The 25,750-nt window shown below is 52.0% G+C and overlaps 6 protein-coding genes across 6 annotated transcripts; 3 read left to right on the plus strand and 3 right to left on the minus strand.

Moving 5' to 3' along the window:
• Window positions 1-1,511: 1,511 nt before the first annotated feature.
• Window positions 1,512-3,387, minus strand: CGCA056_v014462 (uncharacterized protein; the record flags this gene model as incomplete). Its single annotated transcript, XM_037329704.1, has 3 exons — window positions 1,512-1,841; window positions 1,898-2,259; window positions 2,340-3,387. 3 exons carry the CDS (start codon window positions 3,385-3,387, stop codon window positions 1,512-1,514), a joined length of 1,740 nt encoding a protein of 579 aa, XP_037172332.1.
• Window positions 3,388-4,640: 1,253 nt separating this feature from the next.
• On the minus strand, window positions 4,641-10,121 carry imp2 (Septation protein imp2; the record flags this gene model as incomplete). The annotated part of the gene is made up of 7 exons (XM_037329705.1): window positions 4,641-5,586; window positions 5,665-5,849; window positions 6,701-6,810; window positions 6,863-9,521; window positions 9,589-9,875; window positions 9,937-10,041; window positions 10,094-10,121. 7 exons carry the CDS (start codon window positions 10,119-10,121, stop codon window positions 4,641-4,643), a joined length of 4,320 nt encoding a protein of 1,439 aa, XP_037172333.1.
• A 1,653-nt stretch (window positions 10,122-11,774) lies between these two features.
• not1 (General negative regulator of transcription subunit 1) lies at window positions 11,775-18,544 on the plus strand (the record flags this gene model as incomplete). Its single annotated transcript, XM_037329706.1, has 4 exons — window positions 11,775-12,026; window positions 12,119-12,440; window positions 12,493-18,440; window positions 18,506-18,544. The coding sequence occupies 4 exons, from the start codon at window positions 11,775-11,777 to the stop codon at window positions 18,542-18,544; spliced, it is 6,561 nt and encodes a 2,186-aa protein (XP_037172326.1).
• Window positions 18,545-19,148: 604 nt separating this feature from the next.
• Window positions 19,149-20,851, plus strand: impact-A (the record flags this gene model as incomplete). The annotated part of the gene is made up of 2 exons (XM_037329707.1): window positions 19,149-19,261; window positions 19,333-20,851. 2 exons carry the CDS (start codon window positions 19,149-19,151, stop codon window positions 20,849-20,851), a joined length of 1,632 nt encoding a protein of 543 aa, XP_037172327.1.
• A 994-nt stretch (window positions 20,852-21,845) lies between these two features.
• Window positions 21,846-22,523, plus strand: CGCA056_v014466 (Methyltransferase OMS1; the record flags this gene model as incomplete). Its single annotated transcript, XM_037329708.1, has 1 exon — window positions 21,846-22,523. One exon carries the CDS (start codon window positions 21,846-21,848, stop codon window positions 22,521-22,523), a length of 678 nt encoding a protein of 225 aa, XP_037172328.1.
• A 459-nt stretch (window positions 22,524-22,982) lies between these two features.
• On the minus strand, window positions 22,983-24,296 carry CGCA056_v014467 (uncharacterized protein; the record flags this gene model as incomplete). Its single annotated transcript, XM_037329709.1, has 2 exons — window positions 22,983-23,733; window positions 23,839-24,296. 2 exons carry the CDS (start codon window positions 24,294-24,296, stop codon window positions 22,983-22,985), a joined length of 1,209 nt encoding a protein of 402 aa, XP_037172329.1.
• Between the last annotated feature and the right edge of the window lie 1,454 nt (window positions 24,297-25,750).

Consider the following 25,750-nt stretch of genomic DNA (forward strand, 5'->3'; position numbering starts at 1 on the left):
GCTGCGCAGAGGACTGTAGACAAGAAGTGTGTGCCCTCACCGCGTGGATTCGCTGCGATGGCACCGCTGGAAACTGCCTTTTGAGGTACCTACCTCACTTACCTACCTACGGCTAGGCCGCAGGTGGTAGGGCAGAACATTACTAGGTAACCTAAGAAGTATTGGATGTAGGTACCACCAGGTACCTAAGGTAGGTATACAATGCGCCCCATCAGCAGGTTTAGGCCGAAGCTCGTGTTGTGTCTTTGGCGCGGTTGGCAACGACACCCTAATTAGGCCGGAATGACGCACTGTGAGGGCACTCCTCCGCGATATGCGATTGAGATGAGCACTCGTATAGATGCATGTGTTATGCAACACTCAAAAGATGTCGCTTGGTCGTGTGGGTCATTCAAGGCTGGGCCTTCCTCCAGCTACAAATTTTCTCCGTGGACTTGCTGGTCAAGACGACTTTCTTTCCTCACTCAACGTACACAGCCAAGTAGCACAATGTCGCAAATCATTCAATTTGAGGCTGGGCTTGGAGCTTATGTTTTTCTTGCTCATGGCTGCACTAATCAACGTTTCAGCTGTTTCTAGCCATTTCTCGGTTGGAAATTTTTGCTCATCACACTAGGTAAGCATGATTTTTTTCATGTCTCCTGTTCTCCTGCCTCCCGCAGCCCGCTACGATGATGATTATCTCTTCTTAAGAACGGCCAACTGAATTACAATGTTGATCCAAACTATATCAAGCTCAACAGTCTGACTGTAGCTATCTTGCTTTGTTTTGAGAAAGTTGCCTGCTTGGACAAGATGTGCTGACGATACAAAGACAGTTTGCAGACATAACACAAGAAGTCAAAGTTGGCGGGGCGAGTGAGGAAACCTCACTGTCACTGCATGCGGCAGCAGTGTTTGCGTAGCCTTCCTCATACATTTGCTAGATCATATATTCCAATGCCATTTTTCTTGTGTCAATCAGTGCCGTAAACGTTTCCTCTAATTCGTCTGCAAATGCAATGAACTCACGCCTTGTTTCTGTGGGATGCTCTTGACCGCAGCGCCTCCGCGAATGTAACAAAGAAGAAGCCGGGGCAAGCATAAAAGCCGCTCGTAGACGCGTACCAATGTGACCAAAACAAATGCCCCGTACTCGAGGGGCTTACGCAAAGGACTGCGTTATATCCTCGTTAGACACGGTCTTCACATGTAAATACGTGTATTCGCGGACTCTGAAGGCTAACAGCTTCCATGTCGGTTTGACACTCTAATTGCCAGCGCAGCCATCCAATGGGCCTGACATGGTTGGGCCAAAGCAAGCCAACTGGCACTGCACCCTTCTCTAATCTGCCAGTATTCGCCATTTGACGATCCATTCGCCATCTATACGATACAATTCTTGACCTTCTTTGTGTAGCCAAGTTTGGTCCTTCGACGACTGGCATCGGTTCTCGGCGCATCCCTTTTGGGTACAGGCGAGGCCGTGTCGTCTACAGCCTTGTACGTCCTTCGATCCGAGGCAGTGCGCTTCACAGCTCCTCCTCTTCGTCCTTTTCAGTCGAGGCGGGCGGTACTGTCGTCTGTGCTGGTGCTTGCTTCAAGATTTCACCGAATCCGGGGTTAGATCCAGGCGGCAACAATCCCGCCGATTCATTTCCCGCGTTGATGCTAGGGCGGTGCTTCTTCAATGGGCTACCAATGGTCGATCGCACCGACTCATCAGTGCCTGTTGCCACTTGACCATCGCCGCTGGTGGCCGTCGTCGCAGAAGAGAGGCCAGCGAGACTAGAAGAGGCATGGTTGCCTCCAGCACCCGCAGACACAGAGCGGTCCGGCTCAGCTGAGTGTGCCCTCTTCAGCTATTCATACTTCGTTAATGGACCGAAGTGAAAGTCATGACCAAACAAGTACTCACATGAATGCGATTTACGCCGTCGGCAAGCTCCCCCTGAAATTTAACATCCTCAGGGGCGAGTTTATTATCCACATCCTTTTCATCGATATCTTGCATCTTTCCAATGAGCTCGTTCTCGTCGTCTTCATCGTCGCTGTCGTCGTTGAGAGCTCCTCCGACATTGCCGTTGCTCTTCTTGCGAGCCTTCCGTCTTTTGGCGGCCTCCGTGTCTTGGTCTCTGAAAGCAGAGAAACCAACGGTACCCGAGGGGTTGAGAGGGCCCAAGTTGGAGAAATCCAACTGCCCTGACCGCCTCTTGACTGAACCCGGCGTTGTCTGTGCTGCCTTGGAGGAGGCAATGATGCCTATCTTTTGCAATTGGCCTAGGAAGGATTAGCAATTCATGGACCAAGACTGAGAGCCACCAAGGCATGACGCTCAATGCAGGACGGGGTGTTATTACGTTCTCCGCGGTAAAAGAAAGTGAAGGAAGCGTAAGGCTTGTCCGGGCCGTCGATTCCCGTCACAGTTTGCGTGCTGATGGTTTTGGGGTCCAACGTCTTGGGTTTGGCAAAGCTCGTCGTGTGCTCAACGTCTGCATCAACGCCTGATTTTCCATTGCCCTGATTCGAGGCGTCGGCGTCGTCGTCATCGTCATGAGCGTCGAATTGTGGTGAATATTCACCCTTCTTGATCTCGCCGGAGGCCAGTACCCGAAACATGAGCACTTTGATTTGTCCAGTCGCCTCCGGGATTTCGTCGTCATCAGACAGGGAATCAGAATCGTCTTCGCCAAACACAGCTTCGACGGGGGAGCCGTCATCAGCGCCATACCGAAGGGTATCTCGAGGTCCGTTGGGCCCTTCCTCCATCTGCATACCAGGAGACCCGGTTGCTGCCTTTTGACGCCGACGGCGTTTCTCAAACTTTTGCCGGCGACGCTCCAACTTCTCGGCTGCATCATGGCCTTGGAGGTCCAAGCCATTTAGCCAACGCTCCAGTCCAACTTCGCGAAAGAGGAACTCTCGCTCCGCCAAACCGCCGCCCTCGGAGTCGGGAACCTGTACCCAGCGACTGTTCACCCATGTTTCCTCGCCCGGCCTCAGCAGCGTTGCAACCTCTTCCTTAGTTCTGCCATCAAAATAGATGTACGCTGCTATCGTTTCGTTCTCGGAGTTGGTCATGGGTATGTATGGGTTGACGACGCCGGAAAACTTTGACGGCCCATGGGCGACGGTTGGCAGACCGCCGACGAACTGGGGCTTCGGGTAAGGGTTGCTTTCGTTGGGCTTCGGTGTCGAGTAGGGGATGGGCAGGCCTGGTGTCAGGAGAGTGATGGAAATGGCGAACTTTGCGGGCTCCGGTTTGTTGGATTCGGGGTTGATGTTTGGCTGTGGAACGGGAATGTAGGTGCTGATGCGGGACAAGCGCGACTGCTTCTGCATGCCATACTCGGGGAGAGGTGCGCCGTTTGCGTGTATGCTCACGGCGATGCCCTTGAAGCAGGGCATGTTTGAGGGGGAGATCGGTCGCGTCTGGGCAACGTAATCAGTTGCAAGCAGATATCGGTCAAGGCTGTCGTTATTGTTCGGACAGCAGATTGCGCCAGCGGGGTTCGGTCGTTCGATGGATTTGGACGTCGGCGTGAGGGGCAAGAAGCTGAGGCTCGCAAGAGAATGAAATGCGAAGAACGGAGGAGAATAAAGGGTAAAGATAGGAAGCAAGAGCCGAAGCAAGAATGACCGCCACAACCAAAGCGTGAGTAGAGACTGCCCTAGGTCGAGGCGGGAGGATATGGTTGAAGTTTGCTTAGCCCTCACCGTCTCTCGGTTCGTTGGCTTGGGTCCTGAGTGGGCCTGGCAGGCTATGGGACTTTGAACGGAGGGGCCTAGAAGTAAGTGGTGTGCATGATGCCCCCGGCGGCTGGGGTCGAAGGCAGTTCAATCTGGTTGACGTTGTCAGCGACCACACATAATATCAAGGAGGGCAAATGATGAGGCTGAGAGAAGGTTGTGGCTACTTTGGTCGACACAAGGACAAGGCTTCTTCTTTGTGATAGCAGTGGCAGGACTGGCGGCGGTGTGTGAGGGGTGCGGTGCGGGCAAGGCGGGTGAAGAGGCAATTGAGCTGGATACGTAGCAGAGCAGTGTAGTGAGCTTCGGCGCTGTTAGTACGTCAAGTACCTCAGCCAGGCTTGGTTTTCTAAGTACGTAGGTACGTAAGTAGCAAGATCCCAGGTACGACCGGCAAGGAAAGGCGGAGCAGAGCTCAGGTAGGATGAGATGCGAGAGATAATGGAAGAAATCCAGCATAAAAGAGACTCTTTTTTTTTTCTCTCTCTCAAGAAAAAGAGAGGGTCAACGAAGAAGAAGGACTACACAGGCCAAATTCGCATCCTGTCGTGCGGTGTGAAGCAGTGCGGTGAGTGAGTGGTTTAAGAGGGTAGGTACGCTAAGGTAGCGAAGCACACTGCAGCGGGTGGAGCTCCTGGAGAAAACAGTAAGGAGGGTGGAGGGGCTGGACCACGGTGCACTAAGGTACTGACGTGGTTTGGGACGGGCGGGCAAATCAAAGTGGATCAGTCTTATTACCTAAGCCGGGACCTAAGCTCAGCTGCAACCGCATCAAATTCTCGCCGGCGTCTAGCAGCCGCGGGGGCCGTGTGATGGTGAAAACAAGCGAAGACCAAGAATGAAGGTGCCCACCACGAACATCAAAACCTCATACCCCACCATCCACCGTCCACATCCCGCTAATAAAACTGCTAGCGGTTGTGGGACGACCTACGTCGAACGCTACCCGATCCTCCCTCGCTATAACTTGTCCCTATGCCCGAATCACCCTTGAAACTTGCCCGTCCGTCGTCTTCTTCTTCATCGTCAGCTTCACCTCCGAGTGGGACGAGGTCCTCCATCCGAAGACCTGGCTGTGGCTCTTCCTTGACCTCGGGCTCGTATCTGAGCGGTGCTTGGTTTCCATAGGTAGGAAATGTCCGGGGCGCATCTGACAGCTCATCCACCCCGCTCCCCTCTTCTCTCTTGAGCCGCATACCAAGTTTCAAGTTGTCTTCCCCGCGTCCAGAGGCCAACCTGGAACTTGAGCGCGCAAGTCCAGTCCAGACCAACCAGGCTCCTGCCATGAACAAAATTTCGGATGACCAAAAAAGAATTATCGCCGCGGTCAATGTTGGTAATCGGTAATGATACATCAGCCAGCGCAGTCCGCGCAGTTGTGCCGTGAGCGTTATTGACGCGTGGTACGTTTCAATGCTCTGGCCGCCCTGGATCTCCAGATATGCCGACGACGGCAGGGATGAGCCCTTGCCCAGCTGGACGCGTTCGGCCATCGGCACCGTTAATACGCATGTCTGGGAGTCCGAGAAGAGAATATGGTAAACCATGAACAAGACACGAGAGGCCAGTGAGACCAATGGGTCCTGGTACGGCACGAGGGTGGGTCGTCGTGACGAAAACAAAATGGATTTGCCGTCGAAGTGGCCGTAAGGCTCTGGGGGGGTTTGAGGCTGGACTTGGCTGTTGCCGGTTGACAGAGCACCGGCATCAAGCAGGTACAGAGCTACCATGAAGTTGCCCCGATGCGTGTTGGCTGGCGAGCGAGGCAGAGATAGAGTGATAGACACATCGTACTCCTGCTGTGTCCTCAGACTGGAGCTTGGTATGGTGGCTATTCCAAACGGATTGATCCCCGAGCTGTGTCGTTTGTAAGCCAAGGCAGCCAGGAGAGGGATTGGGATCAAGACCGGCTTGATTAGTGACCGGCAAACGTACCCATACTGAAGATGAACCGGTGCGCTCACGACCTGGTCAGGCAGATAATTCCGGAAGAAGAGGAGAGAGGCGGTGGCAGCGAGGGGCAGAAGTAATAGTGACGTTCCTACCAGGAGAGTCACGTTCACCAAAGTTCGCTGTGCCGTCTTGGAGGTAGCTGCTCGGGATACCTTGCTAAGAGCCTCCTGGCAAGCCCGATAGAAGATTAGCCTGTGTATCTTACACAATCGGCATGTGTCGACGTCAAGAAGATATGGAGAAGTGCGGTTTCATACCATGGTTCGTAAGACGCTTGGGCTGTTCTCTCTCCTCTCGCTCTGTTTCCCCTAAGCCGTGCAGTCACGGTCGATGGTTGTTCTGAGCAAGGGATACGTCGCAGCTCATCACTATGCCCCGGGGGAGGATGATGTAGACGAGGGAGCAAGGGAGAGCACAACTTAAGGAACCTAGGGCAGTAAGTGGGGTTGGTTCTACGTACCCCGACCAGGAGCACCTGCGACCGTGCTCACGAATGTGCCTACCTTATCTGAACTAAACGATGGCAGATATGCACTGCAAGTATGAGCTAAGAATTGGGGAAATTGGACAGGCTTCTAAGGTCATGGGCCACCTAGCTCAGCCTTGCGCAATGACATGAGGCACTGGACCAGGGGGGGGCTCCTCTAAGACCCAGTTAATGGAAGGCCGCATATGACACCCGGTCTGACCTCTTCATGCAAGTAGAAGGTTGGTACGAAGAAATGCAATTATTGTCCTTTTTGGAACGTGACGTTTTTTCAGACAGCTATGAGCCCCAACTCCTGGCAAATCATCACAAATCCGCGAATAAGCAGAGCCCAAAACCGGTCCTCCGCATCATCAACACGGCGACCAAACAACGTGTGTCTCGTAAGGTACTTGCAAAAATGACATCACAGCTTTCGCAGATCGTGCCTTACTTTGCGCCCTCTGTATTAGCCAATGGCCACGAATCTTTTCAGCAAGGCTGAAGGTAGTTACTCGGCACGAGTCCGATCTGGCCGTTGCCCCCGTGTACCTCCGCTTCCCACCAACCGTCGTCTTGATGCCGCAGCACTGCAAGGAAGTCTCCCTTGGAGAAGCCCAGCTCCTCCGGGATCGCTGCTTGGTACATGTACAGTGCTTTGGCTGTTGATCTTGTTAGCCAGGTTATTCTATTGATGATTCCCAATGTACTTACCAAAGTGCAAGATTGGTCGGCCGTCGTGTGTGTACTGTCGAGATGGGTCTGCAACACTCTTACTCCGTTGTCTCGACTCGCCTTGTCCTGGTGGCCCACCACCATCATACAAGCCCATAGCCCGGTTGCTTGAGCTCGTTCCTGGTCGTACTCCACCTCGGCCACGAACCGAGCCATAGCTATCATCACCCACGGGAGCAAGCTGAACTGCCATATCGTTGCTGACATGACTACTGCTTGGTCGCATTTGCTCCCTGAATGGTGCCGGCGAAGCTGTTCGTGACATGTTGCTCGGCGAATTTTGGCGGTGAAACGGTTGCTCCGAGCCTCGTCTAGGCGCACCACTGCTCATTTGCGACGAGCCTCTACCGAGAGAGCTGTGCGGATTAGGCGACGCCGACCTATAGCTACTCCTAGTATCGTCTGCTGGCGCGACCCTCGGAGACGCACTGCGCGGAGAGCTCCTGCGCCCACTTCGCGCGTCATCTGTCGCCGGCGCCCTAGGGGAAGCACTGCGAAGTGGCGCTGGAGATGCTGCTCGTGGAACGTCACTACCCCTGGTCATGGGCCGAGGACTAGATGAGCCCGCATATCCTCCCGATCCAGGCCGATTCGCCGGGTTGAACATGCTGCGAGTCTGGTCGGCGAACTTCTGAGACGTTTCCTTCATTGCCTTGGCCGTCACGGCCTGTGGCGGAACCCCAAGTCTCTGCACCACTTGTTGGTCGTAAGAAGGAGGGGGCGTTCCTCGAAGCCCTGCTGTGACAGCGGCATTAGTTGCAGCTGGCGGCACCGATCGAGAAAACGGCTGCGAGCCAGGAGTGGGTGTTGCAATGCCGTGGTAGCGGTCTGCCGAGACACGGATGCTAGACTGCTTGCCTACACCAACACCCTTGAGTTCGGCGAGGGCCAGCGCAATAGGATCCGTTTCCGGCTGTGCGCTCGGTGTATTTGATCCTTTTCTTTTCTCGAGATCCGGCGTCGTAACAGAGAATACATTTTGTCCGACGTTCAACGCCAGACTGGCATTGGCGTCAATCGGCTCAGGACTTATCGTTGATCTGCCCGCCAACAGACTCGGGGCGTCTTGCGTGTATACCTGCGGTCGACGTGAGGGGCTTCCTTGCGTAGATACAGGATGCCAAGTGTTTCTGTTTGTGGCAGTGCCCTGAACTTCCTTGGTGCTTTTGCGACGGAACGGGCTGTGGTTCTGAAAGAAACCACTTTTCTTCTTGAGGACCTGCTTTTCCGCCGTTGCCGAGGCCGGTGACGGTGCTTGTGCTTGAGCCGGTACTGATGCGGGTACGCTAACTGGTTCGTGCTTGATCGGCGAGACCTTACCGCTCGAGGGCTCCTGACTAGAGAGCGAGGTTGGGTTGGAGTAGTCACTTTGAGAATCGCGGCTGGACGGTCTTGCCGACGCAGGATGCGAGCTGCGTTCCGATGGAGGTCCTTTTCGACATAGCATTGTCATGCCATCGAGAGGGTATGGGTCGTGGGGAATTGAAGCAAAAGTACCGTGCTGATTGATATCGAGAGGAAGACGGCTCTGCGGCTGAGATGCCGGCGGGACTGGCGCCACTTGTCGTTGCTTCTCAAGCTGTGGTGGCATTCTCTGGGAAAGGCTTGGGGCTTCCCGGGCAACAGGAGGCATGATCTCCCTAGCCAGTGAGATTTCCTGAGTGTGACTCCTCTCAGACGCGCCGGCATCTTTGAGCCCATAGTCTTGCCCAAGACTCCGGGGAGCAAGAATAGGGTCTTTGGGTCCAACATCTGACGGAAAGCCTCTTGATGAAGAGCTCGTTGCTTCCCTGTGGCTCATGTCTGTTAGGAAGCCTCGAGATGAAGAGCCGACTTCTTTATGCCCATGGCCTGACAAAAAGGTTCTCGGGGTAGGATTTAAATCCTTGTGGTCCAGATCCGACGCAAAGCTCCTAGAAGGGGGACTTGTCTTTCGCAACATGTCCTGTGCCATGTGCCTCGACGAAGATGAATTCCCTTCTTTTCGTCCAGCGTCCGTGGCGATCGTTCTAGTTGCTGCAGGTGCAGGCTCTTTGTGGCCCAGATCCTGAGCAAGACTGGAGTTTGGATCGTGGTGCGATTCGTAGGTTGACGGCTGCGGCGAAGAAGTGCGAAAGGCTGGGTTGATGCTCCTCGGAAATTGCGCGACAGAATAGTTGTCGTCGTCAGATGTTTCTGACTGAGTATCGTTAACATCACCCCGGCAGAAATTGATATACTTTGGCGGATCTGGAATCTCTTGCCCTGTCCCCCGTTCCTTGATGAAGCCGACGATGTCAGTCTCAACATCCATCTTTTCCAAAGAGAGACGAATCTTTTCGCATGACGCATCGTCGCTGACACAGACCGTAGAGGAGACGTTGGCAAAAGTCCATAGACTGCTCTTGGTAAAATCCAGCCGTTCTTCTTCCAGATCCTGGAACTTGTCTGCGGCGGCTTTCCACTCGCGATTCCAGCGCGCCGTGGTATCCTCGAGGGCCTTCACTGCGTTCTCATACTCTGTGTTGGATGTCGCAACGCTAATCTGCGTCTTTTCCAGCTTTGCCTTATTTTTTCGCTCTTCCTGGCCCATGACCATGTGGCCTTGTGCCAGGTAACCTTTGATTTTGAGGCATTCTTGCTCAAAGCGATCCCGAGTCTGATGCGCGAGTCAGCACGAATGTTCCATGGGTTTCCTAGGGCTCTCTGGGTAGATATAGGCCGACCTTGTTGACATGCTGCGTCTGCTGTATCTTGGTCTTGAGAATCTTTTCGATACCATTCTGGACAATCTTGCGCCTTTCCTTCATTGCGCCAGCAAAGGCGGCCAGCGGTTCCTCCAGCTCGGTCTTCATCTGAGCAGCGATATTTTGGTGCTGCTTCCCCATTGATTCTACCTCTCCCCTGACAGTATCCAGGGAGTTCTTGAGGCTTCCCATCTCCTGAGAGCCTAGTGATTTGCGACACAGAGACAGTAACTTCCGAGCGTATTCGTCTTCGATAGAGGCGCGAGCTGTTTGATTCATTAACTTCGTCAAGTTCTGAGAGGAAGAAGCCGGCGATGATTGACTAACCACTATAAAATGCTTTCAATTCATCGCATGTTTGCTTGGCTGCAGCCATACGATCGAGAAGGGGTCCAACGCCGGCATCTTCCTTACCCCAGAAGTTGTTCGCGACTTGCACATATCAGCAACATTCGACATATGATGACCGCTATATTCAACGTACAAGACAAAGCCACCGCTGGGCTTTCCATGGTAGAAGCAGGCATGTCCTGCGATGCGTTGGTCGGGTCTATACGCCAGCAGTGTCGTGGTTTTGTCGCCGGCCTGTGGAATATCCGTCGATTCTGAGGCTGTTCGTGGGCAACGCCGGCAGGTAGAATGACCTGTGGTTGGAAGAAGATTGTTCCCAAAGGCTGTTTGGCGATGGCCAAATTCGTGCCGCCGATATGATGATCAATCTAGGCATCCGTAGGTCGGGAGCAGGTGGTGGGTGGTGCCTTATTGTTTGGGGTGGTTGCCGGGGTAACTAGGCCATCCTGGTTGCGTTTACGAATAATTACCTGAGGTACGGACCCGTACTCTGGTAGGTAGTCAGCTTTCCCTTGCCTCCTCCAAAAAGCACGTGATGCTTACCTGCGAGGTATGTTACGTAAGGCAAGACAATGTCAGGCGAAAGGCCGGGCTGGTGCCCGCTCCAGCATCGGGAGGCGGATCTTTTTAACCCGACCGGGGGCCATACCTACCCGACCTAGGTAAGGTAGTTACCTAAGGTACCTAGGCACCTTAAGGTACGGAGTTGGTAGGTAGGTAAGCGAGCACCTAAGGTACGGTCTTCTACATACGTAGGAACCTTAGGTAGCGTACCTTAGTGGAGTTAGTCCGTCGCTCCCGCCACCTACCATAGTGAATAATACATAGTAGGTATCCGTGGGTACCGACCTAGGCAGTCAGGTGTTCGCCGTCCAAGCAGGAAGTTCAGGGACCACTTGACACATCACGTGCTCTCCGGGCTGGAGTCGAACCTGGCACCGAAGGTGTCTTCCATGTCTTCCTTGACTTTGTTCCCCACACTAGCACGCTACATACCTCAGGTATTCCAATTCAATTCACGTCCTTCCTCCGTGACTAAGGCAAATACTTGGCGTGCCAGGCACCTCACCCTCAGGTGCCAACCCGCCTGAGATACGGACAGCACAGGCACGTACCACCCTTACCTCAGGCACCTACCTACCTGACAGTCTGCCGACCTTTGGGGTGCATCCAGGACACTCACATAGTCCAACCCCCTGCTTGCAACTTGGAGCCTCCACGTCTTCACGTAAACCCTTCAGAGTCTATTTTCTTCTTCTGCGAAGCTGCCCCCCTCAGCACCACATACCTCCTCACGACAGACGTCTTGAACAGCGTCGCACCTTTTCACCCACTCACTTTACACGTTGTCTCTGTGTCTGCACTTCCAGCAGACCTTGGAGGGAAAGAAAATCAATACGGAAAACCTCGACGTCCCTGTGTCAATCCCCGCCCACATACCAGCAAGTACCTCACTTTGATTGCGCCTGGTTGAAGCCGAACCACGCTCTCTCCCCTCCTCTTCTCTCCTTCCGCAGCAACCTTCATTTGGCCAGATCCGGAGCAAACCCTCTCCCACGCTACCTATATTCGACACCGCTCTCGCTTTTGCCAATATCCCGCAGCTCCGTCGTCTTTCCTCTGTCGTCAGCCTCGGCCAGCCTGAGCCACCTGTCGCCCAGCTCTCGAACCTCCCCGTCGTTCATGTGGGCGTCTTCTCACGGTAGTCTTCACGGGCGGCACGATTTAGGAAGTTTTGGCGAAGGCAAGCCTGTCTGAACTCTTGCAGGACAGACGCCTCCGCCTTGCGCACTCCCTATTCGCAATACTATCCCATGGTCCCACATCCAAGATCGGGATCATTCTCTCCGTATCCTTCGCAAACAGTGCAGACCGGGGCTGGGCACTCGCCCCATCCATCGCAACCCTCCGCCTTGAGTGCGGGCGCAAGTCCAAGTGCGAGTAGTCCGACAGGGCCCAATCCCGTGGTCAAGATCGCCGTCGCCCAAGTCTACCTCCTTTTGGGAGCTATCAAGGAGGATAAGGACCGCGCCAAGTGGGAGACGCAGGCAGAGCAATTACGAAAGGTACGCACGCAACTACGTCGCCTTCCATCAACTAGGCAGTTTCACATACGCTGTTCCATCTCGCTAACCAATGCGATTTCTGTCGCTCCTAGCTCATCGATGAACACGGAATGGAGGTTTTCGCAAAGTACTTCACACGCCTCGTCGCGGCTCATGCTGCACACATCTTTCATGGTCAACCGCGCCCCGGAGGCAACGGCAATTTCCACCTACTCGTGAACGAGATGAAGAAGATTTCCCATGATGTGAATCAGGCCAACAAGATTGCCGAGTCCATCGAGACGGGCACGGAAGATATATTCCGCGACTTTGATATGTCAACTTTCATGGAGGCTTTCAAGCTAGATGCCCTGGAGAAAACTATACTCGCATTGGCTTTCAAGATGGGATCTAGGTCTGACCTCAAGACCAAAGGTTCGTTATCCCAGGTGTTTCTCTACAGGCCCTATGTTGACTTTCGTAATAGCGGATGCTATCCTCTCAACCAACTTCCCCACCTTCGTCAACATTCTTAACCAGCGAGGTCACGACGAACATGCGGACCTAACCGATACCTTCATCGCCATGCTTGTCGATCGCTTCATCCAATATCAACCTCCCAATCTCAACGCCGCTGCGAAGGTTGAACTCACCTACAAGGTACTGGCTAGATGGCAGGATGCTCAACCGCCACCGCCATCTGAGGTCCTTGCCGCTCTGGATCTTGTCAGGGTTCTAGCTGACAAGCCACCGAATGCTCTGGCCACTTACATTCAGAGAACTGGGTTTGGTTTTACCCGGGACGAGGAGGCTTGCGTTTCCTACCTGCAGAATCGCCCTCAACAAATTCAACTGAGTGAGGAGCAGGTGTCGATGGCCCTTATCTATGCCACGATCAGTCAGACACCACAGTACGAGCCGTCCGTTCTGACCGCAGCTCTCCGCCGAGTCCTACCAGCCTCATTCCGATGGCAGGACGTGGTATCGTACTTTGACCATAGATCTACGCGGGTTTCGTCTCGACAGTTCCTCCGTCTCTACAATGCCTTGCTGCCGATTGCGCGGGAGGATGCAGAATTTGATATTCAGAAACTATGGGGCGGCAATTGGGAAAACCCAGAAACACAACTTTCGTTCATATGCGCTTTTGCCTCTCTGCAGCCTGATCAATTAGACGCCAGCTCCATACCGGGCTTGGTGCCGACTCTGACTCTGGATACCTATACGCAATCATCCCCAGAAATCCAGCAACGGGCATCATTTGCTGTCAAACATGCCTTGGTTTCCGTGGAGGCACTATCTGCGGTATTCCATGTCGCACTCCATTCGGTACATGCTTCACAGAGCGTGGAAGCTAAGCGACTTTTTCAAGAAGTTGTGGTTCCCAACCTGGATATTTTTGTCGTCTCCGCGTTTGGAGTACCAAAACCCTGGCCCACAATGGCCGTCGACACTCTGAACTCACTATTTGAGAGTTTTCTCTACAAACGGTCGACTGAATACGACTTCGTGCTTGACAGCTTGTGGAAAAAAGACAAGGAATGGGTGATTCAACGGTTGATCGATGCGCATGCGGTCAAACCAACCGATCTTCCCCTCATCTTCGACCACGCTCTCAAGCACAAGTGGTTGGACGAATTGGTGTACTTGCCGAATGGCTTTGGCTTAGATCTCGCGGCTCTTGCGCATGCCGAAAAGTATCTTGACCTCGCGAGCTGGGCCCGTCGTAACGCCGAGAGGAGCAATGAGATTGCGCGATCGCTGTTGCAATTCTTGCTGATCAAGGCCAACCTTGAGTTGCAGTTTCAGCGCCCCCCCGACGGACAACCTCACGTCAAGTCCAGCACGACGCTGCAGGTTCGAACTGTTGCCGCTTTTCTCCAAATCCTAGAGGATTTCCTTCCCAAGACACCACTTCAGGACCTCATCATGGTTCAACGCTCTTGCATCACTGTCTACCCGAGGCTGATCAACTATGGTGAGGGCTTCGATGACATTATTGATGCTAATGGGAAGGACGGCAATGCTTTGCCCCCTGCCGCCAACAGTAAGATGGAGGAGCACTACAAGAAGATGTACGGCGACGAGATACAAGTGCGAAATATCGTCGAAATTCTCGATCGGTACAAGCACTCTCGCGAGGCTTTGGATCAGGACGTGTTTGCCTGCATGATCCACGGCTTATTTGACGAGTACTCGCACTACGTCGATTACCCACTGGAAGCGCTTGCAACGACTGCTGTTCTCTTCGGCGGTATCATTTCACACAAGCTGATTTCCGATCTCCCCCTCAAAATCGGTCTGGGAATGATCCTAGAAGCTGTGAGAGACTATATGCCGGAGGACTCGATGTACAAGTTTGGTCTACAGGCTTTGATGCAACTCTTCTCGCGCTTTCGGGAATGGCCGGGATTTTGCAGGCAATTACTGCAGATCCCTGGCTTGCAAGGCACCGAGGCATGGAAGAAGGCTGAAGACGTTGTGCGGGATCATGAAGACGAACTTGCCCGATCGCGCAATGGCACAGCAGCGCCTGCCCACAGGTCCTCGGTTAGCGCTGAGCCACTTACGAACGGAAATACATCCGAAGGGCGAAGTGCAGAGCGCCAGCCGCCGCCCTTCATTTCTATCAATGCCACAGAACGCTCGCCTGGCGTCGACTTCGAAGAGCCGTCAAGCGACACTCAGGGCAAGATTCAGTTTGTCCTAAATAATTTGACCGAGACGACTCTTCAATCGATGTGCAAAGAACTGCGAGACATTCTCGAGCAGCGTCACCAGCAGTGGTTTGCCAGTCATCTTGTCGAAGAGCGTGCAAAGATGCAACCAAATTATCACCAGGTGTACCTTGAACTGGTGAAGCTCTTCGAGGACAAGGTTCTGTGGTCTGAGGTGTTGAGAGAGACGTATGTTAGTGTCGCACGCATGCTCAATTCCGAGGCTACAATGCAGAATTCAACCGAGCGATCTCACCTCAAGAACCTTGGCGGCTGGCTGGGACTTTTGACCCTAGCGCGGGACAAACCGATCAAGCACAGAAACATCGCCTTCAAGCAGTTGCTCATTGAGGCTCATGATACGAAGAGGCTGATTGTAGTAATTCCGTTCGTCTGCAAGGTCCTCATTCAAGGCGCAACTTCGACCGTCTTCCGCCCGCCCAACCCTTGGCTAATGGATATCATCCACCTGCTCATCGAACTGTACCATCATGCGGAACTCAAACTCAACTTGAAATTCGAGATCGAGGTCTTGTGCAAGGGGCTCAATCTTGATCACAAAAGTATCGAGCCTTCGGGGGAAATTCTCAACCGCGCTGTGGTAGAAGAAACCCAAGAGCTGCTCCCACAAGATACACTGGAGACTTTCGAGAGTCTATCACTCAACGGCATCACCACTGGAGTTACTGCCAGCCTCTCTCCTCAGGTCGCTGCAGCTTCGATACCGGACCTCGGACCTCTCATCCACATCCCGCCCACGAATGAGATGGTGGTTACGGCTACTCGACTTCATGAAATTGTACGCACCGCTCTGACGCGAGCACTACAAGACATTATACAACCTGTTGTGGATCGATCCGTTACCATCGCTGCTATTTCCACACAGCAGATGATTCACAAAGACTTCGCGACAGAGCCAGATGAGAACAGGGTCAGAACATCGGCAATCAACATGGTCAAAGCTACTGCCGGCAGCCTAGCCTTGGTGACATCGAAAGAGCCCCTGAGGGCCAACTTCACAAATTACATGCGAAACTTGTCCAACGATCTTCCTCAGGGCCTCCCAGAAGGCACTATCATCATGTGCGTTAACTCGAATCTGGACCTTGCCTGTAACATTATCGAAAAACAGGCCGAAGAAAGAGCTATTCCAGAGATCGAGGAAATGATTGAGCCCGAGCTAGAAGCGCGACGTCGTCATAGGGTGCAACGGCCTGCCGACCCGTATGTGGATGCTTCCCTTAGCCGATGGGCTTGGACTATTCCAAACCCTTTCAAGTTATCGCCTAGTATGGGAGGTTTGAACCCCGAACAGATGGCAATTTACGACGACTTTGCTCGTCAGCCTCGGACAACCACATCCAATGCCCCTTCCCATGTTCCGTCTGCCTCCGATGCGACACGTTCGCTCGCCAACGAGGTCCTCCAAGAGCAATTTTCGGCTATACCCAGTCTCGCAGCTAGCTCGGAGACACCGGCTGTGCAGCATATCAACCCTCAACTTCAGCAGCAGTACGGTCCCGTCCATAGCGGAAACATGGCGAACGCGAGGCCGCAGACGTTCCAGATGGATGGTCGCGCCTTGGTCGAGCGCGTCCAGAAGTTACTTTTGGAGCTACAACGTGTGGCGACAGAAGCCCGCGAGGAACATTTCGCCGATTTGCCCAGGCCCCATCCTGTCCTTGATGTGGTGGACGCTTTGGTACAGCATATGATCAAGGCCTCGCAGACATCTGAGGAATTCGCAATTTTCGCTGCAGACCAGATCATCCAGCTTGTTTTCAGCCCGATTGATGACAATCTCGCCCTCGAGAGCCTGGTGCACGTCTTGGAAACATTGCGAAAAATCTCGGGTCCGACACTAAACAACAGAGTGACAGCATTGTTCCGACAGCAACCTGGCACCTCTTTCTTCCATATTCCCCTATTGGCTGCGTTGTTACGCACCGATCTTCTGGACTGGAGGAATATCGATACGTCAATGGCCAAGGCACTGCAGGCAAGAAAGGAAGGTTCGCTCGACTTTCTGGAGCAGATGATTGATCTCACTCTCCTTGGCAATCGGCCTCTCGCGCTCTACGGAGACTTTGTCCTCACGCTTGAGGCTGCTTGGACGTGGATTCAAGAAGATTCAGAGTCCGCCGTGGCACAGCGACTCAAAGTTAAACTATCCGGACAAGTCATGCCACACTTCGAGCAACAAGAAGGTGGAGTCGCGCTGCAACAGGACCAGATGGAGTACATTTTCGATGAATGGATCCATCTGTGCAATAACCCAAACGCATCAGATAATTCAGCCGTTATATTTGTGCAGCAGATGCAACTTAGAGGCATCGTCGAGAGCAAAGACGATCTATTTCTCTTCATTAGAGTTGCCACAGACTTGTCAGTGGATCGATTCGAGCATCTTGTTCACTCTACCGGCACTTTGACCGATGCGTTCCTCGCCGTTGATGCTCTGGCCAAGATAATCAACGTGTTCATTAGGCTGCACAGTGCACCTGAGTCAACGGCTGCTCTCAGCCGAGCAGTTTATCTCGACTCGATTCTGGCCCTGGTTACGTTGGTCCTCAACCATCACCACGTACGACGTGCCGAGCACTTTAACCAGAGAGTGTTCCACCGTCTGTTGTCCGTGCTGTTCTACGAGGTCAATTCGACGGCTGAGCAACTTTCTGAAGAGGAGAGGTCTGAAATATTTCTCAAATTTGGCTCCAGACTCGCCGATCTTGGCCCCAGATACCTTCCTGGCTTTGTCTTCGGGTGGCTGTCACTTCTGCAGCATCGGGTGTTTCTCCCTGGCATCATGAAGGACCGCAATGGCTGGGTTGTCTTCACTAGACTACTTCAACTGCTTTTGGAACACGTCGGAGAACAGGTCAAGGCGGTAGAGCCATCAAACGTGGCTAGAGAAATCTACCGCGCTACGCTGAAGCTGCTGGTAATTTTGCAGCACGATTACGCGGAATATCTTGCAGCGCACTCCCATCAGCTTGCAGCCACCGTTCCCCCGCATTGCAAGCAACTCCTCAACGCCATCTTGACAGCAAATCCGGCTGCTCACCTAAAAATGCCAGATCCTCTATTCCCGGGACTTCAAGTTGATCGTATGGACGAGGTTCGGGAATCACCTGAAGGCCTGGATAACTCCGCATACCAACTGCGGGAATGGGGACTTCTTGAAGTGCTCGATCATGCGCTGCACAATGGTCCTTCCGAAGACATGTTGGCACACGTTGCCCGAGCCATAGTCGACAGCCAATGTACGGAGACAGGTTTTGGCCATGTGCCTATTCACGCCAACCTGAGGGTCATTGATGCTGTGACCTTGCACCTGGGCAACCATGCGGTCGAACAGGCGACGCAGAAGGGCACCGATGTTTTCAACCCCGCCTCCTCAGATGTGGCTATTCTGTTTAGGCTGATTCACGAACTACCTCCCGAAGCCCGTTACTATCTTATCGTGAGCATCACAAATCAGCTCCGATTTCCCAACGCCCACACCAACTACTTCAGTCGGGTCCTTTTGGAGGCCTTTGTTGGGTACAAGAAGGATCCAGAGGAACCAGATATCCAGCAGCAAATCATTCGCGTGCTGTGGGAGCGCCTCATCGGATTCTGGCCCCAGCCGTGGGGTCTGATGGTTACTGTTGTCGAGCTGCTCAAGAATGATAAATACAATTTCTTCGAGCTTCCATTCGTCAAGTCAACCCCTGAGGTAAGTCATTCGCGCCAGTGCCCTTCTCGTGATTTGAGAAACAGACAGCTAATGCAGCATTTCAGGTTCTTGAACGCTTCCATGCAGTCTTGCAGAGGGCATGATCTTCTCCAGGAAGTGTTGACAAATTTGCACTAGCTTCCAGGTGACTGAATTCCGGAGAAAAGGGTCTCTCTCAAGTAATTAAAAAGTGAGGTAGAGAAGCCGAGGATGAAGCGGCGTCAAAGGGGTTGGGAGGGAGTGCTGGCGATGATTTCTAAACAGGCGTACCATGCGGACACTAAAGGACGCAGATGTAGTATTTACATAAATGTAAGATAACGAGAGTTGAGAATTTGGCACGTGTGGAAGCCTTTTGGCATTGATGTGATGTCTGGCTGACCATGAGTTGTCGCGCAAGTTGGCATTGATTCATGTGGATCCACAAGTGCGCTAGGGCCGAGGCATTTCATTCTCTAGACGCCTCTCTTGCCAGCTGGATGTGGTACTCTGAAGGAGCAAATGCTTATCTCGAGGTACCTGACTTCACGATAAGTACGCATGGTGTTTCAGGTATCTTTCATAGGCCCCTCATAACGGAGAAGTCTTCACCCCAACTAATGCAAGTCCCGCATCAGTGTCTATTTCGTGATCAAGTCCACCACGCCCGTCAAATTGCCATTTCTGCCCTTGCGTGAACAGGATTTTTCTACCTTTCAGGATTTCCGGATGGCTTCTCAGCAGGATCTCCAAGACCTCCTGCGGCTTATCACGGCGCGCAAAGTGCCAATGATGACTGCCATGAACCAGGTCAAAGCACTCCAGGCTGTGAACCTTCGCAGGTAGGTTCTGGAGGCACTCTTGAAGTAACGGAAAGTGTTGGAGTATGCCTGCTTATCAAGACGCTTCACAGCATTCAGCAAATTGCAGATGCCCTGCCGGACGTGGTTAAGGGTGCCCTCGGGGACTTCAAAACCGCCAGATCTCTCCAGTCCGCCTGCAAGTCGCATCTGAAGCGGCCAAGCAACAAGCGAGCTGCGGATGCGCCAACCAGTAGGCCCGATCAAAAGCGGCCGAGAAACGATCCTGGTGCTAGCTCGAGCATTGAGTCGGAGCAGCAGAGCACAGGCCAGGAAGATGTTTTGGCATTGCCCGTCATTACCGATGAAGAGGGCATTGAGGGAGTGACCATCTACACCAATCGTGCGCCGGTGATGCTTGCCTTTGCGATCGAGCTTTTGCGGTTCACCATGCCTGAGCAGCCCCTCTCCAGTCGCCTCAGCCTAGCTCAGGCTGTTGTCAGTATCAACTCCAGGTCCAAAGCCGCCAGTCTTGGGTTCACCGACAGTATACCCGAAGGCGTGTCCTGGGGTGAGGGTCAGCCCAAAGTGACAGTCATGGGCAGAAGTGTCACCGTTCTTAAACGGGGTGACTACCATGCCCGTTCGGTACACGAGGCGGCAGTGCCAACCGCTATTGCCACGGCCAATGGGAGGTTGACAAAGAATGCGCCAAGCCAGATGAGCGTGGATAAATCCATGACTGGGCCTTCCAGATGGACTACAAGCACACAGGTGACGCTCAAGTCATCGACGTTCGTCGCGCGAGTCTCGACCCTAGACCAACCCTCGCAAGTCTCTAGTATTCTCCATTCGCTACTCACATCTGAGCCCAGCTTACAAACCGCAACTCACAATGCATGGGGTTACAGGCTATACCAGGGTGATCGAGACGGGGATGGGAATGGAGGTGCCTGCGAAGGCTGCGAAGACGACGGCGAAACAGGATGCGGGGAGTTCATTCTACGTCTTATGAGGGAGACAGGAGCGACTGGGGCTATTGTGGTGCTGACTCGCTGGTATGGAGGTGAAATGTTGGGGCCCGACAGATGGAGACTGATGAGGACTTGCGTGATCGAAGCGCTGTCGGACCGGTTGAGGCTATCCCAGAGCTCTGCTGGACACGATGGAGCCGCTGTATGGGCTCTCGACCTTCAGCACTTAGCCAGCCACCCGGCCAGGAACAGCAACAGTTCCCAAGGCCACGATGGCTGTGATCGCAGCGTCGGGGTAGCAATACACAGGCCTGAGTCGGCAAGAGCGTACCTCTTGAAAAGCTTCGCCTCCGGGCCTAGTTCGCAGGGGAATAGCAAAGGTGGCAAGACCGGTTCCAAAACAAGACTTGCAGTCAGGGAAGAGTCTGAAGCTGAACTGCGCCAGAACCTTGGGAAATTACTAGGTGCCCTGAGGCTCCTCTTTGAAAGTTGGGCGCCCCAGATATCACCGCAAGAAATGGACCGAAGAGCATGGCAGTTCTACGTGCGAGTAAGACCCGAAGTAGAATCGGGGCCATCAGGCTGGGGTGCAAAGGGCTGGCTCAACCTAAACTCCATACTACAGCTACGTCACCAGGAAAAGTCGGATAAGGCTTGACTAGGACAAAAGAGTTTGAATGTGTGACTTGCTGCTCCAGCTTTGTGAGAGGTCAGTCATTCATCTATCTTCAAACATTGTGAACCCGCAACAAAGGCCGGCATCACGTCTGATGAAATCAAACAAGTGGCTTATTACACCGATCACATCTAGATGGAGGGTCTAAGAGAGCTGAAATAGAGTGCGCCGAAAGTCCTACTCCTTCGGCACCGGGGCACCCCGATCCGGTCCCAAACCACGGCCCCACCCGGTGCCCAAAGTGACCAGCGGGTTTGCGACAATTATCTTCCAGCACAAGACTTGAAGCTCAATCTTACCTGCCTCTCGGCACCCTTTCCCAGGACCCTTGGAAACTGCGGTGCTCGCAGCGATTTGTGTTTTTCAGCGTTTGCTAAAATAAACCGGCGCCATTCCCTCCAGCCGTTGACGTCGGCCAGAAGAAGCGCCATGGTTCCACGCCACGGGCTACGAGGTCGAGCTGGTCGCTTGCCCGCCCCAGTGCTGTCTACCACTACTCATGTTCCTGCTCTCCGGCGCTTCACATCGTCTCGGATACAGTGGAAGAAGGAAATCTCTTTGAGGTAAGTTGCCCGGACGGAGCAGCTCCTGCAGCACTAACTGTACTAGGAAGTCTATCAAACCGTTTGCTCCTCGCTCTTCCCATGCAACAACGCCAAAGTCGATAACGAACGATCTCGAGACCGCCGATGCAATATTTAGATCCAGAAAAACGTCTCTTTTGGCTTGTGGCATAGTTGCGTTGGGTATGGGCGTTTATATCAGCACTATGCTCACTTCATGTTGGCTTTCCTCTGGCCGTCAAGGCCCAGAAACTGCTACAGACGCGTGTGCGCCGGGCCAGATTGCCGTGTTCACGGAAGAATCAGCTCGAAGATTTGATGAGTACCTCGATGGGTCGGAATGGATGATGGGGATTACATCTTTAAGGCAGAAACTAGCCGCTGAAGCCTCGGGGCATGTCCTGGAAGTCGCAATGGGTACTGGCCGCAATCTGCCCTTCTACAATTGGAGCCACGTCGTTCAACAACCCAAATCCGCACCCACGAACGATCAAAAAAAAGGGATCACGACACCTGCGCCCATTTTGTCCTTCACGGGTGTGGACATTTCCAAAGAAATGTTGACGGTCGCTTTGGATAAAGTATCCGAAGCTGTCCCCGACCTGAAGGGCGTCGCACCATCAATTGAAACGCAACAGTTGACTCAAGATGGACATAGTGTCTTCTCCTATTTATCGGGCAGACTACGATTCTTTCGCTCTGACGTACACATCTTTGTGCCTGGCCCTATACAAGGTACGGCGGAAACAGCCAAGTACGACACTGTCGTTCAGACGTTTGGCCTTTGCAGTGTGCGAGACCCGGAGAAAGTGGTTAGAACTTTGGCCAGCATGGTGAAACCAAACACTGGGAAAATCATTCTTGTTGAGCACGGGAGGGGGTCGTGGGGCATCGTCAATGGCCTACTAGATAGGTCAGCACCAGCCCACTTTCAGAAGTACGGATGCTGGTGGAATCGAGATATTGCCGAAATCGTCCATAACGCCGCTCAATCCACGCCCGGCCTTGAGGTCGTCAAGATCGAGCGCCCTTACCTGACCCAACTGGGAACCACTTTATGGGTTGAACTGAGAGTCAAGAACACCTGTTGAGTTTCCCATCCGATGTGAGGATGACGATGCTGGCGCTTAGAGCCTCGATGGTCATCAAGAAGTGGAAATGGAAGTGCGCTGCAGGTTTAAGACAGGAGAGGTTGGTTTATTTCATTTCAATCATACCCAAGAGCTTCCGTATTCCCTGTTTTCCGTCTCCCTGGCTCATGAACCCCCGCAAAACCTAGCCTTCGTGAACGCATCCATCCTACATTTGTAATACATCTACTAGCACAACATGTCCTTCGATTTTGAAATCATGATGTCGGTGGCTACAAGTTGTTGTGCCCCATCATCTGCTCTTCACGGCAAACCACAACCACATGACTGATCTTGAAATGATCAATGTTCTAAGGTATTGACCACTTCAAGACGCAGCAACTGTGGATTAGACATGAGATCTCGGCACGGACAAACAAGAAGAATTTCTTCAGCTTCACCTTGCACATCACACACCGCTCAACATGAGTCCAGTAAACAATCTAGCTCGTCGAGTTCAATGTTTTCCGGGCTATGATCCCACTCTAGGAGTGCACCTAGCTTCAGCCAGCTGTCCCCATCAGTGTCCTTCTTGGGAGGCATAGTTGCCTTGATAGCAGGGCTTGTCAGGAAGTGGACTGGGACAACATTGCCATTGGCGGCAACACTTTGTCTCTCTTCGAACATGGTATCCTCACGTGACCCTTCATACGTATTGGCCGTCGAGTGATCAGCAGTAGCTATTGAGAGTTCGCGAGCGAGCTTGCGCTTCTGGAGCACATCGGCGGTCTGCGTGAATTCTCGCTCGTCCTTTTCGAGGGGAGGGGAGGCACTCCGGTGGCTTCTGGCATACCTCAAACTAGTGGGAAGTGACCCAACAGGCGTCGAAGGCATCGCGAAGTCGTCATCCGCATCGTCAAATTCGGGAGAAGACAAATCCACCTCTGGTGATGGACTCAGCTCTCTTCGGCGCAAATCCATGTCATCACCGTCCTCAGACCCAGATGCTACACTGGACAATGATGGAGAGACGACGGACCGCTGAACGAGGAGTGGCATTGTTGAGTCGGGAAGGGGCCGTCTCGGGCAGGTTGTGAGGTAAAAGTAAGTTCTGCGAGGATGTACCGTTTCCGACTCCTTGGCTACAGGACAGGGTGCAAGCGTGCTCCAGCACGATCGTTTGACGTAGGCGGCGAGACGTGAGGATACAATGGCGCAAGGATTGGCAGAGCTTCAATTCGTTAGCACACCGCATGGCAAGAGAGTCGAGGACGATGAGCAAGAACGAATATGAGAGGGAAGAGGCATGGGGTCAGAAGGTGGCAATGATGCGTACTGTTGGACGATAGGCAACTGCTGCGACAAGACAGTCGCCAGCTCCTTAACCAGATGGGGCCTGTTCGCGGTCGCCTGCAGTTGGACGATGACGGCCTCCACAATCTCGTCATTAATCCCTTCCAGCTTGATGTTTATTGATGATATTGTGTTGCCACAGTCTCCGATCTTGACATCCTCAGCCGTCGGGGATGGCGGTGGCGTGTGCTCCAGCATGCTTTTCTCATCGGGGCGCTTGAGCGAATTTCCTCTGCGTTGAGTCTCGTCACCATGGAATCGCTTCTGTCGCTTGTTCGATTGTAGTGTCACGGGGGGTATGATGGTGATGCGACTCGGTGTGCACTCAGAGATGTTCCGATTTGAGCTGGCGGTGGCGGGACTGCGATGGGCATGGCTTCCAGGTACGTGAATTCCCAGGGATGGCAAAGAAAGCGACTTGCGTCGAGTGTTGTACGGCATATTGAATGATGGATTGCTCTGTTTGCTTGGACGGTAGGGCTGGTGCTGAATTAAGAGTTGACTGTAGATGGATCGTCTTGCGACCAAGACACTCGATAACAAATAGCGCGCCTGTTGCTAGAATAGACCAGATGGAGTTCCCCGGATACTTTTCAGGGTCTTTTTCAGAGGGCGGGATGTTTGCTGGGCAACAAACGCTGCGAACCAAAGGCTCCCTTCTCGTGAATTTTTTTTTTTTTTTTCCACACTTCCCTTGTTTCCGACTGGCTGAACGTTTTTTTCCCCACGGTACCCCTGGCAAGAGACGTAAGATGGTGGGGTCAAGTGGAGTAGCGGTATTCAGCCCCTGTCTGGTCCTTACAACCGTGTACTGCATAGTACAGTAATTACCCCTGCAAATGCATCACCCTCGAACTGGATAATCGGGTCAAAATGCATATCCATGAGCTGCCCGCCTTATTTTATATAGGCAAAACACAAAAAAGTGCATATCTGCATACTACATACGGCTTCCTAGATTATCCTATATGAGGGGCTACAGTAGGAGGTTTTAGGCCTATGCTGGGGGTCTCTAGGGGGTCTTTAGGGGGCCCTCCAGGGGGCTATAGTGGGCCCTAGAGCTTTTAGAGCGCTAACTACCCCTCTAAAGGCTTTTATAGCTATTAAAGAACTTACTTTTTAGCTATTGTAGCTGCCCTGTATATAAAAAGCTTATACTTACTAACTATATATTTAAATATAAAGCTACTAGCTTTATATTATAAAATTTAATTAATATGAATTATAAAACTTAAACTAATTCTCTTACTTTCTATTAATAACTTTTAGGTTCTATAACTACTTAAATATTATCTTTACTTTTATACTTCTCTAACTTTAAATATTATACTAAGCTAAGTTAACTATTTTTTTTAGCTATTTTTATCTCTATATTATATTTAATTTATATTTATCTTCCTCTCTTTTACTATTTAGATATCTATATTATAAGCTTTATTAAGTAGAGAAGCTCTAAAGCTTCTATATTATTATACTATTACTAATAATATTTTCCATTTTACTATATAGTTTTAATATAAAAAAGCCTTATTATTATTAGCTATACTCTTAATATATTTACCTTTTTTAATTTATTAATATTTAAGTTTTTAAATTATTTTAGCTATCTTAATATAGTAATTTATGTTATAATATGCTTTCTACTTTATATAATCCTCTTAATAAGTTTTATTAAAAAAGTAAATAATATAATAAGTATAAGCTTTAAAAGCTCTTAATTTAAAGATATTTAATACAGTAATTTCTATTAATATATAACATTCTCTTATAATAATAATAATAATAATATAAGAATAATAATAACGCTTAACTTACTTTAATATTCTATATTAGACCGAGAAAAGAAAAAAATAATATAGATTGAATATAATATATATATTTGAAAATATACATAT

This window comes from Colletotrichum aenigma (genome assembly GCF_013390185.1).
Source record: "Colletotrichum aenigma strain Cg56 chromosome Unknown KSG_Cg56_contig10, whole genome shotgun sequence".
Classification (NCBI taxonomy): Eukaryota; Fungi; Ascomycota; class Sordariomycetes; order Glomerellales; family Glomerellaceae; genus Colletotrichum; species Colletotrichum aenigma.